A 14,354-nucleotide genomic window follows, 5' to 3' on the forward strand; every position below is an offset into this window, starting at 1 on the left:
TAACCATAGAAATAAGATAAAAATCAAAATACTGAATCAAAAATTCATTCGTTCGGTGCAGAGTACAAACATAACGGTTTATAAATATATTTCGGATGCAAAAAAAAATTTACACTTACCTAAGGCGGCACTCTGGCAGCAATCGAACAAGACATCCGATTTTAACTCAAAGTGGGTAGAAAGGAGGTGCCATCATACAGAACATTTGGCCATCAAGGCTTTAGAAAAAAAAGCACAAAACCAGGATTGACGGCAGTTGTCAAATGCGACGAATGTTGCTAGTATACGGGTATGATAAATGAATTGTTTTCGTTTAATAAAAAAATTGTATTTTGCATCCACACTTCATAAATCGGCATTTTCCATGTGATATTGCGGCTGCTGCCTGTAAACAAATATCGACGGCTGTTGTTAAACTGAATCTCAAAATGGCAACATGCCTAACGCTAAGAAGACACCTCCTCCATATTCCACCTTGCCCTAACTAACGTATATGGAGGTGCACCGGCAGACATGTCGAACAACCAAGACAAACGTCGCCTGGAATCTGTCAAATTACAGTGCAGTGCCGTTTATCCGGGTACCTTTTATCCGGCTATCCGTTTATCCGTGCTGTGCAGAAATGACAGTTCAATACAATGGTGACATTGCGTCCTGAGGAGGATATTTGAAAAAACGGTTATCAGAGCACATTGTCATAACAAAAAACACTGTAATTCAAGGCAAATTTCAAACATTCTCATTTAAAAACATAAAGTTAATAAAAATTTGCTAATTTGTATCAAAACATAAGATAAATTTCAAACAAAAATCAAGAAATTGTGCTTAAATATATTCTTTGACCCTCCGTGTTATTCGCATATCCGGGCGAGGTCAAGTCCCGATGAGTCCGGATAAACGGCACTCCACTGTACATACATTTTCCATGAATGAAGTCTTAGTCGATTGGTGCCAGAGTGCAGGTTAAGTAATTCCAAATCGAAATCAAAAGAATAACCAACTGGCAAATACGAAGCAAGTCGAAGCAATTTAATAAATACACGAAAATAAAAGAAGAACATGTTTTAAATAATTATTGGGGGTATTATTTTATTTTTCCTGATTCCTGATTTGTTCACGTAGGAGCTAGGTGTGTACTTAGTGTAGTAAATTGTTTCCATCGTTTCTTCTCTACGCCTATACCAGTCACTGGGAACGGTCTTTAAAACAGTTCTACGAAAAAAAAGGCTACCACGAATTTTGCACCGTTTGGCATTAAAACACACTAATGTTGTTCGTAATGGGTGTTGTGTGTGTTGCCTGTTGAGTGGTTTCCTTCTTAGGCTAGGCATATGCAAACGGCTTGCAAAACGCAACCAAAACTCAATCAATGCTCGATAATGCGCTACTTGCACACTGCTCCCCATGCACTAAAATTACAATCGAATGAGTTAGTTAATGCACTGCTTTAATGCGTTCACTTCAAAGTGGCTAGCTTCCTTCTAGACAGATTAAACGACACATTTCAGTTTCAGCCTGCATGAGGATCAAATCAATCAGCCGATTAATGGTAATTACCTCGTGCTAGATACTAAGCCATTCTACCCAGTTGCACGTACTTCGGTACTCGCGTCGTAAACGTAATGTTGCTATATGTAAAATAGAATGAACGTTGTATACTCGTCGTTTCTAGACTGGGTTGAATTTACTCTTCTATCGTTAGATTTGCTTTGCCTCTTTGCTGCGACTGCGTATCGAACCGATGAAATAAACAAAACAATTTCTCTAATTTTAATATCCTTACATGGTTAAAATTTTGCATAATATTGATTTGGTATGGTTAGTTGTTTCCCTCTTTCCGCGTGTTTTACTTTCCTGTTTCTCTTCATCGCCCATCGTCGGTATCGTGATAAGTTTTAGGTAAAGAGTCCCCCCCGTGATTTTGATTCGTGTTGCTTCCCTATCCGCTCCCCGTAGAGGTTCGCTCATATGGTTCAAAATACTGTCCATCGTGTACCGATACAACAGCTGGTTGACCGGTGAAACATATTTAGAACAAAATGTATCTTTTATTTTCGAACCATCCGAACAATTACAATTACTTTAAAACGCTTTGATATACGCATTCAAACCAGTTCAGGAAGAATCGTTTCCTGACTCGAGGCCGAAAACCAGCATACATAGCTGAGGATCAGCATAGGAGCTGATTCCACATCAGCTAGTCATAAAAACAGACGCACATTACCGATTATCGATGCATTTGCAGTTGGATGTTAGAGGGAAAACACAACATTCGCGTCAAATAAAATTGAACAAAAGTGTCAATAATAGACCATAGGGAGGCCAAATAGTATAAAATCCCACATAAAAAAACGTCGCTGTGTGATGTTTTGTTCTCAATAATTTAATTACATGCATCGTTTGCCGCGTTTATCTCGCCAAACGTAGAATGTATGTATTGGGGAGTTGGTAGTTTACTAACATCCTGGATCCTTCAACCAGCCGCAGTACTGCGGTGGGTGCCCTAAGGTAAAAGCACCACAATCGTATATATGCGCAGTTGATGTTTTGTTTGAAATGTTTTTTTTTCAATTGCATTATTCGCGTCAGTCAGTAAAAGCTATGCTCCATCGTGGCTGCTGTTTTTCAATACGTTTCTTTTTCTTTTCCTTGTCTTGTCTGATTCTCTCAATCCTACAGCAAGTTATCAGTTAAATAATAAGGTACTGTATATGCTTAACCTGTCTTAATAACAATTAGTTTCTTACGCTTAGCTTGTGTTGTTGTTTTTGTTGTTGTTGTTGTTTTTGTTCCATCTACATTACTGGTTGTATATATATAAGGTTGTATGTATATAATCATATATAATATGCTTTTTAAATGTTTGTATACCTATTAAATCTTTCCTCAACGTTAATCATCTTTCATCATCATCATCAACCGACAGGTTTTTAGTACAACGTTTTCGCCTCCTGTTTGTTATTGTTTCAAACTTTGAACGGGCAAGCCGCATTTCGCACAATGAACACTGTATACTGTAGAGCTTAATCTGAAATACTTCCTGCCCCAGGAATTGGCTGCCGTAGCGTATGTATATTTCTATATATATATAGTGTAATGTTGTAATATCAAATGCAGTTTCTCAAATAATTCGCTCAAATTGTGTTAATTTTATCCCTTCTTATTGCCTGGATGGCGCCCCACACCTTTGAACGTTGATTCATTAGCAACATTTCCTTACGTCCACTTTTGTTTCTCTATATGTGTGTGTGTGTGTGTGTGTGGGATTGTCTGGGAAATGTGTTTGTCACACTAGAACGCGCTCATCACATAGGAACGTGACCGAACGCTAGTTAACCTTTCACTAGGTCCATCCTATTACGCATCCTGGGATAATTTGGAACCATTTGTCTTAGAGTCTATGTTGGCCGATTTTGCGGCTACTGGGTGATTTTAGGGAGGGGGGAGGGGGGGGGGGGGGAGGGCAACATACAATTGAATTGTACATTAGCAAAAAGACACACTAGGTGTTGCAGTAAGTGTATGTACAAATAAAATTATTAACAAATCATCAAACTAAATAACAGACATTTCGGGAAAGAGAAGAAAAAGAAAAGTAGAACGAAACCTTACAACCGGATCTCACACATGATGCAAAGGTTTTGTAATAAATATATAATAATACAATTATTAAATACACACACTCACACACAAACGTTGGAGGCAAGTTTATCCCGAAAGTGAAGGTGACTGATTTATGCTTTCGCAACAAAAAAATAGAACGGGCATACCAACACTACTGGCTCGAGGGAACAGCAGCAGTGAGGTACCCACTCGTCCAGGACTAGATCCGGATATGGAGAAGCTGCTCCTCACGCAGTGTAAGTATGTGTGCGCGCGTTTGTGTGTGTATGTGTGTTTGAGGGAGCGTTTTGACCCAGGATATGTAGAAGCAGTTGTCGTGTGCAGCGTGTGCTTTCAGGGGCCGAACGGATAGTGAGTTAGTCGGTAGCATCTTTAGTCAGAGTAACGCCGGCAGTCGTTCCCGGTGCCGTAGTACTGACCGAACTCCGCTTCGTGCTCTTGCTAGCATGGGTGCGCTGCACACACTCCCACCTTCACTAGGAGGTGCATTTTAGGAGCCGCTTATGGCGGAACTCGTAAACCCGCTGACAGTACAGTACCGCCTCTGGGGACACGATCGGTGGTGGAAGGCGCGGGTTTTCGCGCCTCAACGGAGGCACGATCGATGGTTGCTCATCGATATTTTCCTCAATTCCTTTCAGTTGTTTTCGGAATCTGTAATGGGACATGGTATGGTGCATTAGTAGTCTTGCGAAAAGGGTTAAAATGTGACCCTCGTCGGCGGTCTTAGTACCTGCAGTATTCGCTGAACGTTAGCACATAGCACTTATCCTCTATACAAGCCACGCTATTGTGATCCTTGTGGCGCGAAGCAAACACCTCATCCGGACCGTCCGTACGCTGACGACCTTGTTCGGTGTGTTCGGGCCGGTAATACCACAGCAAAGACATCATCATTTCACCTGCAACAAGAAAAATAATCGTAAGTGGATAGAGCACTCGCATGGCACTGGAAGCACACGCCAATAATTGTAGCTTTCCTACCGTCATCGGGATTTTCCCAAAGATGTGCTACTTTCGCAACATATGGCAGCTCCGCGCGTTTGTTGCCCGCCTTTAGCAATACGCAGTCACGTGGCTTGACAATGTCTCCCAAGGGATGTCGCATCGCTGGATAGCATGTTCTCAGTACAGGTGGATCATCACTCTGCAGTTAAAGTGAAACGAAATGGTTTCGTTAGTACAACACGATCGTTCTCTACTCGGGCGCACAAAAGCACTCACGTTCAAAAACACCATCCCCTGAAACGGTTGTCCTTCCCATGTCCAACCGTTACTCCAGCGCGGTATGCTAGAGCTTGGATGTATTGGCACAGTCAGCTCCTCTAACTCAGCCGCAATGTTCCGGTGCGTCGACGGACGATGCCGTTTTTTCGTGCTGAATTTTTTCGACTTTGTCTTCGATCGCGATCGCCGCCGCTTGACCGAACGACTTGATCCTCGCTTTGGCAACAGTTCCTCCTCTTCTAGCTCCCGGTAATCGTCGTCGTAGTGCGCGTTTAAAGCTGGTTGATCGCCCGGCGAAGGCGCCGCTAACGGACAAGGTGGCGGCTGTTGCAGGACATTGGCCGTCGCTTCGGGTTGATGGTTCGCAGCATTTAACTGTCCGTTTGCCTTCAGCTCCTCCTCTTCCAGTGGTTCGTCCATGAACGGCTCCATACCTTCAGGTGGTTCAAGCTCACTGCCTTCCTTTCCTTCGGCAATGATCGCTTGAATGGGAGCGTTTAGAGCGAGCTGTACGGCAGCAATACGTTGCTGTTCCTCAATCGCAGAGTTCTTGTCCGTGACAGCACTGTTGTTGTTATTATTATTGTTGTGTCGATTTACGAGCACGTTAGTATCAACGCTAGCCACATCGTCCTCCACCAACATGGTCGCCGCATCGTCAAAGTCCGTTTCCCGATCATCAATGACCGAGGATTGATCCATCAGCGTAACTACACTGTCGTCAAACAGAGCAGCTGCCTTACTGCCATCTTCTTCGCGATCGTCAGGACCCGATGCAGAAGCAACTTCGCCGATTGGAGCGGGGATGGGCGTCGAGGTAGCACGATGGTACAAGGATTCCACTGTACTGACCGTTGGTTCAGGATTGTGAGTGGAGCTTCGTTTCGAAGCATGCGGCACCTCATCACCATCGTCCGTTTGTGCCTTTTGTTTTCTTTTCCTGCTTGATGAAGGATCCTTTTTACGTTCCTTAGCACTTGTTTTCTTGGTACTTTTAGTATCTTTACATTCTGGATTGGAAGGCGTCACCAAGTCCACCTTCTCCGTGGGCGTAGTTTTAGAAGACTTAGACTTAGATTTTGAATGTTTGCTCTTAGTAGTGCCGGACGCTGGGGTATCCGGCAAGGTGACATCAGCTGCTAATGGAGAGCACTTTGACTTGCACTTTTTCTTGTTGCCTTCCCCGTTGCGCTCTCGGCCTTTAGCTCCCCGGCTCTGTTCCGAATGCGAACGTCCCTCTTGCTGCTGCTGTTGTTTGAGTTTCTTTAACCAACTCCGCGAATGGATTTGCAGATCTGTTCCGCTGAAAAATTCTGGTTCAGAAAAGTAGCCTTTTGCCACGAGATCGATCGTTCGATCAACATTAGACAGTGTTGAAACTGTGGCATCCACTGGAGCGTGTGCCGATACTGTTTGATTCTTGTGGACAGCGGATGCTGTGTTATTGGTGTCTGCTGTCAAATCCAGCTCATTTGAAGAGAGTAATTCAGAGCAGTTAGGTAATGTGTTTTCGACCTCTGTTGCAGTAGTATTCGCCTCACTTTCACTAGCCGCCACTAATGGCTGTGTTTCGGATAGGGAGACAATATCCTTCGTTTCTTGTATCGCTGGTGAATGTTGCTGACTCTGCTGCGGCTGCTGTTGTGATTTGCAGAACTTTTTGCGGGCATTTCGGCGGATCGATAGGAGCGTTACGCTCGATCGACGCAACAATCGTTCCCGAATTGACACTGGCAATCGTTTCAGCGACTCAATGCTCGAACGGAACACCCGATAGAACCGCTTGACTGATCGTGTGCGTACCGAGCTAACTGCCTCCGGTGTGGTCTTAGGCTGTTTCTTATCAGTTGGTGCTCCCGATAGTGTCCGGAGAAGCTTTCTCCTGCAACTTTTTCTTCGTGGTTTCGATACCGGCCGTTTCTTAAGGCGCTGTTTGCGACCATTTTGATCCACTGACTGTTCGCTTTGTAGTGCTCGCTTTTCTGCCTGCACTAGGCGCTGCTCCTGCAACTCGATGTCTTCCACATCCTCAACCTTTTCCTCCGGATTCGCTTCCTCATCGTCATCCTCCTCGTCGTTTTCGTCCTCTTCGTCCTCATCCTCCTCCTCCTCCTCTTCTTCGTCGTCCTCTTCCTCTTCTTCACTTAGCTCTACCGGTTCCGGACACTGCGGCTGCGGGTCATTATCGTCCTCCAGGCCTTTTGTACGTTTGATCAGATTCTTATAGCTATTGGGAGGTGACTGCTTCGGTGTTGCTTTTTTGCATGCCACCAGCAGCGGTCTCCGTTTGACGGTCGACGCCGGTATCGGTACCGGCGAGGGAGGATCTAGGCTGCCAGCACAGCTGTCATGTGATTGTACTTTACCACTGTTCTTTGATATTGAGCTCAGTTGTTCGGAGGCGCCAGCAACGTTGGGGATTAGGCTATCACTAAGATTAAAACTATTATCACTACTGTTTCCCCTCAATTGCTGGGCCGTGCTTTTGCAGACTTCGTCCATCTTTGATGTTATCGCAGCCGCCGCAGTTGTCGCCGACGCTGCTGGAATCGATTGCGCCATTTTGGGCGTTTCCACCATGGACGCTTCCGTCGTTAGCACGAGTTCGGTGAGTAAACTCTTGCTATCCGGAGGTAGTTTGGCATCGGTTTTCACATCATCCTTCTCCACTAGCAGACCGGTGATTAAGGGCTGTTGCTGCTGCTGCTGCTGCTGCACATTGTAATGCGAATGCAGATGGTGGTGATGGTGCGGTGATGACCCATGCAATAGATTTGTACTGGCACTGTGGTGATGGAGGTGGTGCGGTATGTGCGAGGAATCACGCACCTGTTGCAAATGGTGGTGCAATTGGTGATGATCGACCGGCACATGGTGCTCGGGATGGTAGATCGACCTGTCGACTGGTTTCATTTCATCTCGATCTTTTTTTATTACAATCGATTCATCCAGCAGGTCCGGTGTCATGGCCGGACCCGTCTCTTCGAAATCTTCCTTTTTGCAAACTGCTCCGACCAGCGGTTCCAGGAGCTTAAACTCTTCGATTTCCTGCTTCACGATCGCCGTCGACACCGGAATGTCTGATAGTTTGTCATCTTTGCTGTGTGTTTTGTCACTGCAATCAACTCCCTTCGCAAGCACGTTCACGGGAGGCACGTTCAGTGCGGTTGACACCCGAACCGGGCTCATATCGGGAGTTTCAAGCAGCGCCATCTTGCTCGATATGGAGTAGGGTGGCGTGAGCGTGCCATGATGTGTTTCCTCCTTCAGATCAGCCAGCTTCGCATGGTGGTAATAGCCCATTGGATGATGGTAAGGATGATGGTACGGGCTACCGTAGTGCATTGGCGTCGAGAGCAGATCGGTCGCGGTTTCGGGTTTGATCGGTAGTTCCGTTTTGTAGCACATCTTCTCTGGATGATGTGCATTGATTCCGGTGGTGGCAGCCGTTGACACGGTTGATACCGGTGTGCTGTGTTTGGTAGCCGAGCTAATGGTAGTAGTCACCGGCGAAGTGGACGTTGCAGTCACTGCGGGTTTTTGTGGCGTTGTAACCTCCGTTTGAAGTGGCCCATGCGGCGTATGATGCAGCGGACCCGGATGGTGATGGTGATAGTGGTACGGATACGTGTGTGGATGATGGACCGGTGGTCCCTGTGAATGCATTTCCATCGGTAAAGGTACCCCGTGATGGTGATGTGCGTGATATCCGTGTGATGGATGCGGTTGCTGCTTGGGAGCAGCATTTGGCGGTGTTTCGGCATCGGCCACCATCTGCCGGACGGGCGTGGTTGTGGCTGCTGTCGTAGTGGCGACGACGGGTGCGTGAATGTCGAGCGGCGCTGGAGACGAGGAGGACGACGCCGACGAGGAGGACGAGCTAGACGATATCGTGATCGGTTCAGTAGTAGTGCTGATTCTCGTGCTCGGCTGGTTTTGTACGATATGGTTGTTTGTGGCTACTGGGCCCTTACTGGCCTTGATACCAATAAGGGACCCAGCATTGACGTTTTTTGGACACTGCATCGGACATGGACAATTGGTTGTGTAATGCGCATCTGCGATGGAGTAGACAAGAAAACGGACACAAGTTAGCGAGAGTTCAAACACTACAACTCGTTGTTTAAACATTAAAACTAAATTTATGTACTTTGAAATGATCCAGATTGAGTTTTGTTCTCGTTTCCAATGGAAGAAAATTATGAAATTTTATTTAAATGGCAATATTCACTGATAAAGCGATAACACTCCAAAGTATTTAAAATGAATTCTCATGCATCAGTAACAAAGTAACTGGTAAACAACAAAACTGAACATTTTTAGAATGGAACTGATTGAACGAAAATGATATGTCAATTAATCAAGAGAAATAAAGAGCGTAAGTAATTTGGAATAGTAATAAACAGATGACGTGAAATCATGCACAAGGATACTTCAAAAGGTTCAAGAGAGCGAGAAAAACACACAGAAAGACGCAAGGATTCAATGCTTGCACAAGGTGACGTACTCGGAAGTGAGATGATGAGAGATGAGTTCGCTGTCATACATTGGCTTACCCATATACGCAGGCGGTGGCGGCGGGTGCTGTAGGTTGCGAGGATAACACTGGCCACCTGAGCCGGGCCCTGGACTACCATACCCTGGATATGGCGAGTACGGATAGTGATCCAGATGCTGAGGACCCTGGGGTCCAGCAGGTACGAGTTGTGCCCCGGACGGTGGTGGCGGCGGTCCCGGCGGTCCCTGTGCGCTACTGGGTGGTGGTGGTGCCTGCTCGTACAGGTGATGCTCCGGACCCGGTCCGGGCCCGGGGTAGTACCGCCGGGAGGTCGGATAGTAGGGCGGAGCAAACTTTGGGTAGTAGTGGGGTGAGTAGGCGTGCGTGTAGTACATCTCCGGCGGGGGCCCATGGGGTGGGGGCGGCTGTGGTCCGTAGGGAGACGGTGCGTAGTACCCGGGCGGCAGATACGTCGGCGGACAGTGCATCTGCATTGGGCGGGGGTAGAGATTGGTCGGTGGGCCACCAGCACCGGTCGCCGGACCGTACCGGGATGCACCGTAGGGCTGGGAGCGATGACCCCCCAGGTCAACTCCGCCACCTGCAAATACGGAACGAAAATAACGATCGGCATCATCAGCGGCGGCGGCTGCGGCTGCTACGGCGACTGCGGCCCGTGGGCGCAGGAGGGGGGGATGGAACCCCATCGGGAGATCGTTGGCGGGGGAGCGTCCGGGCGTACCTGTCAGCAGGACGTCGCTGTCCGTACTGTCGGCCGTAGAAGACGCGGGCGGTTGCTGGGGGCTCTGCAGGAGCGCCTCGCCATCCGGACCACTTTTCGGACCGTGCTGCGACGGCGGCTGACCCAGTAGGTGAGGCGATATCAGCGGACCAGCCGGTTGATAGTAACCTGCAAAGAAGCGAAGGAATGAAAGCACAAGGAATGGTGAGTGATAAGATTGTAAGACGCTACTTAGCAGTTAGCAGTGTGCATAATTGAGTTTTTTTAAAGGGAAATTGGACTTCAAAATCCGTGTTGACATGCCTTGCTCTGTACTGTAATGATACAGTTTAATTATCATTTGATTTTGTTACCCGTTGGGCGTACGAAGCTCTAAACCTAATTGAATTAATACTCAAATCGACTGTCTGCGGCGCACCATTTGTGGCACCAGGTGCCATCATTTCCTGCCTAAAGGGGAAAAGGAAAAGGGTTGCTTGCGCAATAAGGCGTAAAATCGGTGTCCCCTGCGAGCTAGGGCATGTTTTAATAAAGGGTGGAAAGGCCAACGTAACAAGCACCACAGAAGGAGCATGTGAGTTACGTTCTTTTGTAATTTAGCTCACTTGCTATGCAAAACCATGCCCGAACCCGACCCGGCATCGAAGGACTGATGCGTTTTTCTATTTATTTATGAACGCTGTGTTTGAGCACAACCTCTCCTCAAGTAAGCGCCGCTCTGAAGCAGAATGAGTTTTACGGTTGTTGTCGAAGCAAAGTGTAAACACAAACGAACACATCCCCAAGATCGAGACATGATCATACAGGTTTCGGGGATGGGCTAACGTTTGGTGTCCCCTGATGTTTTTTGTTTCTCCGCAAAAGCATTCGGAGAAGGCTCTTGTGTTCGAGTGTTCCTGAGCAGTGTGACGTTACTCATTGTTCTGCAGCATTTTTCTATCGTTACTAATATATTTCACCCTATTTGGGTTTCTGTTTCGCGAACCGTATTACCACCTTCACCACCCGTGACAGACTAGCGGCCGTTCTTTCGGGACTGTGGTGTGGCCGAGTAGTAGATGATGTGTCAGTCCTTCGTTACGGTTTTCCGGCTGACAAGGGTTGTTGTTGTATGGGGCTGAGCTTGACACTTTGGTGGAAAAATTGGTCTGTGTGTGTGTGTGTGTGTTCGTTTCGCTTTTCCACGACGTTCGCTTGGAATGTCACACTGTCTCGACGTTTCCATACTCTTGCTCTATTTCGTTTGGCGGCTCCACGACGACGCAAAGGGAAATTCCGTCTGGCGCGGCCTCCGGAAGGGTGGGACGGTCGCATGTTTTCACTTTCACGATCGCAGCATGAGTTTGTCATAAAAATGAAATAAAACACCAGCTCTCATCAAGTGAGCTGTCGGTGGGTAATGTGAGGGTTGCTGTTGCTTGGCGTGTTTAGAGGAATTTTACATTTGCTGGTGTGTGAGTCGTCAACTGTTGTTGGTACAATTTAGAAGAAAATTAAAACAAAAGAAAACATGCAATATTAAAAAATATATTTAGTATTAATATCCAATTAAATAAATTATACCAGACAGTATTAAACCTGGTTCCACACCACATTAAACCCTTGCTGTTTTTGCAATACCTAACAGATCCTTCAAACATGTTGACAGTGTTGGTAATACATTTAGCTTAAAACTCAATTCCAATTTCCAATCCTGCAGACAGCAAGGAAGACGCTGGATAACCCCTCCTAAAGCGAAATAATCAGCCTCTAGGCATCATTGTCATCATCACCATCACCATCGTCGTCGTCGTCGTGTGAAGTGAGAAATCTCACGATAATTGAGTTAAGCCCGAAGGTTGTTCCAACTGTCCCCCCCCCCCCCCCGGAGGTCCAGGGTGTCCGTGGAATAGAAAATCTTTTTGTAAGGGGCAATCGTGATTATGGTACAGGGGGAACGGAGAAAATCTCAACCAAGAACCGCGGTGCTGCTGCTGCTGCTACAATTTCCTTCTGTGTGATGTGCATTTAAGTTTAGCATGAGTTATTTTGTGGATTATGTTTCTTTGCCCGTTTTTCCCCCTGCAGCCACTGGCGTGAAATGGAATAAATCGTACAAGTTTCCGACCCCAGTTCCAAACATCTTACGTACGAGGGATGTTGAGAGCACTTTATGGGACAGGGTGGTGGTGCACTTCCAGCAAAACGTGCCAGCCACTTCCCCCGTCACTGGTACAACACAACAACCGCTGCCGTGTTGTGATTTTAGTCCTTGCTTACTGATTTTACCATCAATCCTCTCCTGACTACCGTAAGGAGTTCCCTTACGCTTGTCATTAAGAGTAGGAAAAATTGAAACGTAATAAAAATTCTCACCTGAACTGAGTGAATTTTACGGTTTGCCTCTGTTGATAGGATCCGGATTGTGAACCGCGAACGGCACCTTTACAGCAGACAGACATTGCCACCACCACCATCACCATTGGCTTGGTTTGGTTTCGCGTGAACAGCGCAGTAATTTAAGCCCAATAAAATTGATATTAATCCAGTTTTGCGATAAATTGCCACACCGGGGCGAAAAGAGAGGTGTAAGAAAAAAAGGTGTAACTCTCGCAATGTCCCGATGAAAAAAAAAAAAATTTCTTCTTCGCGGAACCTGATTGCGTCACCGAGAGAGCAAAAAAAGTCAAACAAAAAGGGTTGTAAAAAGGCAATGAAGTGTTCCGAGGCGAGCAAACAACCGTTGATGGAAGGAGGGAGGGGGGGGGGGGGGAAGGAATTTGCCTTTTTTGGAGTTAAAACAAAAAGGCAAAAAAAAAAACTGAAACGAACGCAACCGAGTTCAGTTGGTTAATCTTTCACCATGTAAATCCGATTCACCTGCCTGCCCGATGAACGATGTCGAGGTTACTGATGATGAATATTTTATAACCCTCCACGGCGACGAGGAGGAAAAAATAATAATAAAATAAACGATTTGCTCCAAGCGACGCCCGGGGAGGGTATGGCTTTGACGACAAACGGAATTGACACCAAATTATATGATTTACCGGTTTATTGCGCGGATGCGATTTTGTGCTGTTTGTTTTTTGTTGGTTTACTGTAAGTGCTTGTTTAATTTCGTTTGAGTGTTGATGTTCATGTTCAGTCGATTCGGTGTCGGGCGGTGGCGGTGTGACAAGACAATGAAGCGAAAACGTTAAACAGTTTCTGAATTTCAAACTTTAACCTGGTTTGGATTAAATTGATCAGGTGACTGACGAGCGAGCGATTAGGAGTTGTTGAAGATAACTGAAGATTTTAGTTCGAATTATAATCATCGCTAAAACGCTCCAGTATCAGATCGCAATTGACATTTTTGAGCAAGGATTATGGAGAATTCGAGCAACATCCCTTAAATCGGCACTATAAACTTCACTTTAAGTGCACCAGCCCTCCTTTAAAGTCCTTTAAAATCGACTTGTTGTTGCTTTCTTCTTAATCCGTTATAAAATAACGTTGCCAATCCTTAGCATTTATCATCATCATCAGATCGTGTGGTAATTTTACACAAAAAACACCAAATTTACACAAAATAACGTCGCACTAAAATTGCCTCTGTTTTCCATCACAAACTAAAGTAAAAGAATGTCAAATGAGCTCAGCACTATCGTCCATCGATAGAAGAAGGTCTAATTGTTTGTTTGATCACACACAAATCCATAATACCCCGAACTGTTCCGTGAAATTAAGAAAAAAATCATACCGCAAAGTGCACCATGGACATCTTACAAGTAATGGAATACATTCGTAAGATGCTCCCTCCTTATGCTCAATATGCCAAATAAGAGTGCGTCAGTACACCTGCGAACAAATCAGCTAAAGGCACACCGCACGTTAAACTGATTGACTTCCGGGCAATAACGACCCATAAATGATGCTATCAAACAGAGGATGATGCGCTTCTATTTCACTTCCCAGCTTCCACAACGCCACCAGCACCATGTCTACCGCCAGCAACGAAGAAGGTGTCACTAATCTCTTGGTTAATTACTTGCCAATCCGTGGCAATGCTGCGGGGCTTCAATGCGAATGGGGGGACTGCACCACAGCTGTAGTATACCGTGGCGAGCAATGTAGACGATGTCTGATGATGATGCTGATGATCATGACCAAGCCTCTTGGTTGTGGGCATCGAACGTGCGGCAATGTATGACATGGTAGTAAATCCCTCTCCAAACCAATTTACACCTAATCACGCATTACAAATTAATTTCGTCCAGATTGCTCCACCAAAATCGTACA

General features: G+C 46.1%; 1 protein-coding gene across 2 annotated transcripts in view; it reads right to left on the minus strand.

Annotated features, from left to right (window-relative positions):
• Positions 1 to 1,062: 1,062 nt before the first annotated feature.
• LOC1274591 (uncharacterized) overlaps positions 1,063 to 14,354 on the minus strand; it is a 150,444-nt gene continuing 137,152 nt past the window's right edge. Inside the window, exons 7-12 of one of the 2 annotated variants that reach the window (XM_061642732.1) lie at positions 10,092 to 10,259; positions 9,408 to 9,950; positions 4,849 to 8,909; positions 4,609 to 4,771; positions 4,358 to 4,526; positions 1,063 to 4,278 (exon numbers count right to left, since the gene is read on the minus strand). In XM_061642732.1, coding sequence (XP_061498716.1) covers positions 4,101 to 4,278; positions 4,358 to 4,526; positions 4,609 to 4,771; positions 4,849 to 8,909; positions 9,408 to 9,950; positions 10,092 to 10,259 — 5,282 coding nt within the window. In that variant the 3' untranslated portion in view covers positions 1,063 to 4,100. Of the gene's footprint in view, positions 4,279 to 4,357; positions 4,527 to 4,608; positions 4,772 to 4,848; positions 8,910 to 9,407; positions 10,260 to 14,354 lie in introns of both variants that reach the window. The other variant, XM_061642731.1, reaches the window with a different exon arrangement.

This window comes from Anopheles gambiae, chromosome 2, assembly GCF_943734735.2.
Source record: "Anopheles gambiae chromosome 2, idAnoGambNW_F1_1, whole genome shotgun sequence".
NCBI classification, from domain to species: Eukaryota; Metazoa; Arthropoda; class Insecta; order Diptera; family Culicidae; genus Anopheles; species Anopheles gambiae.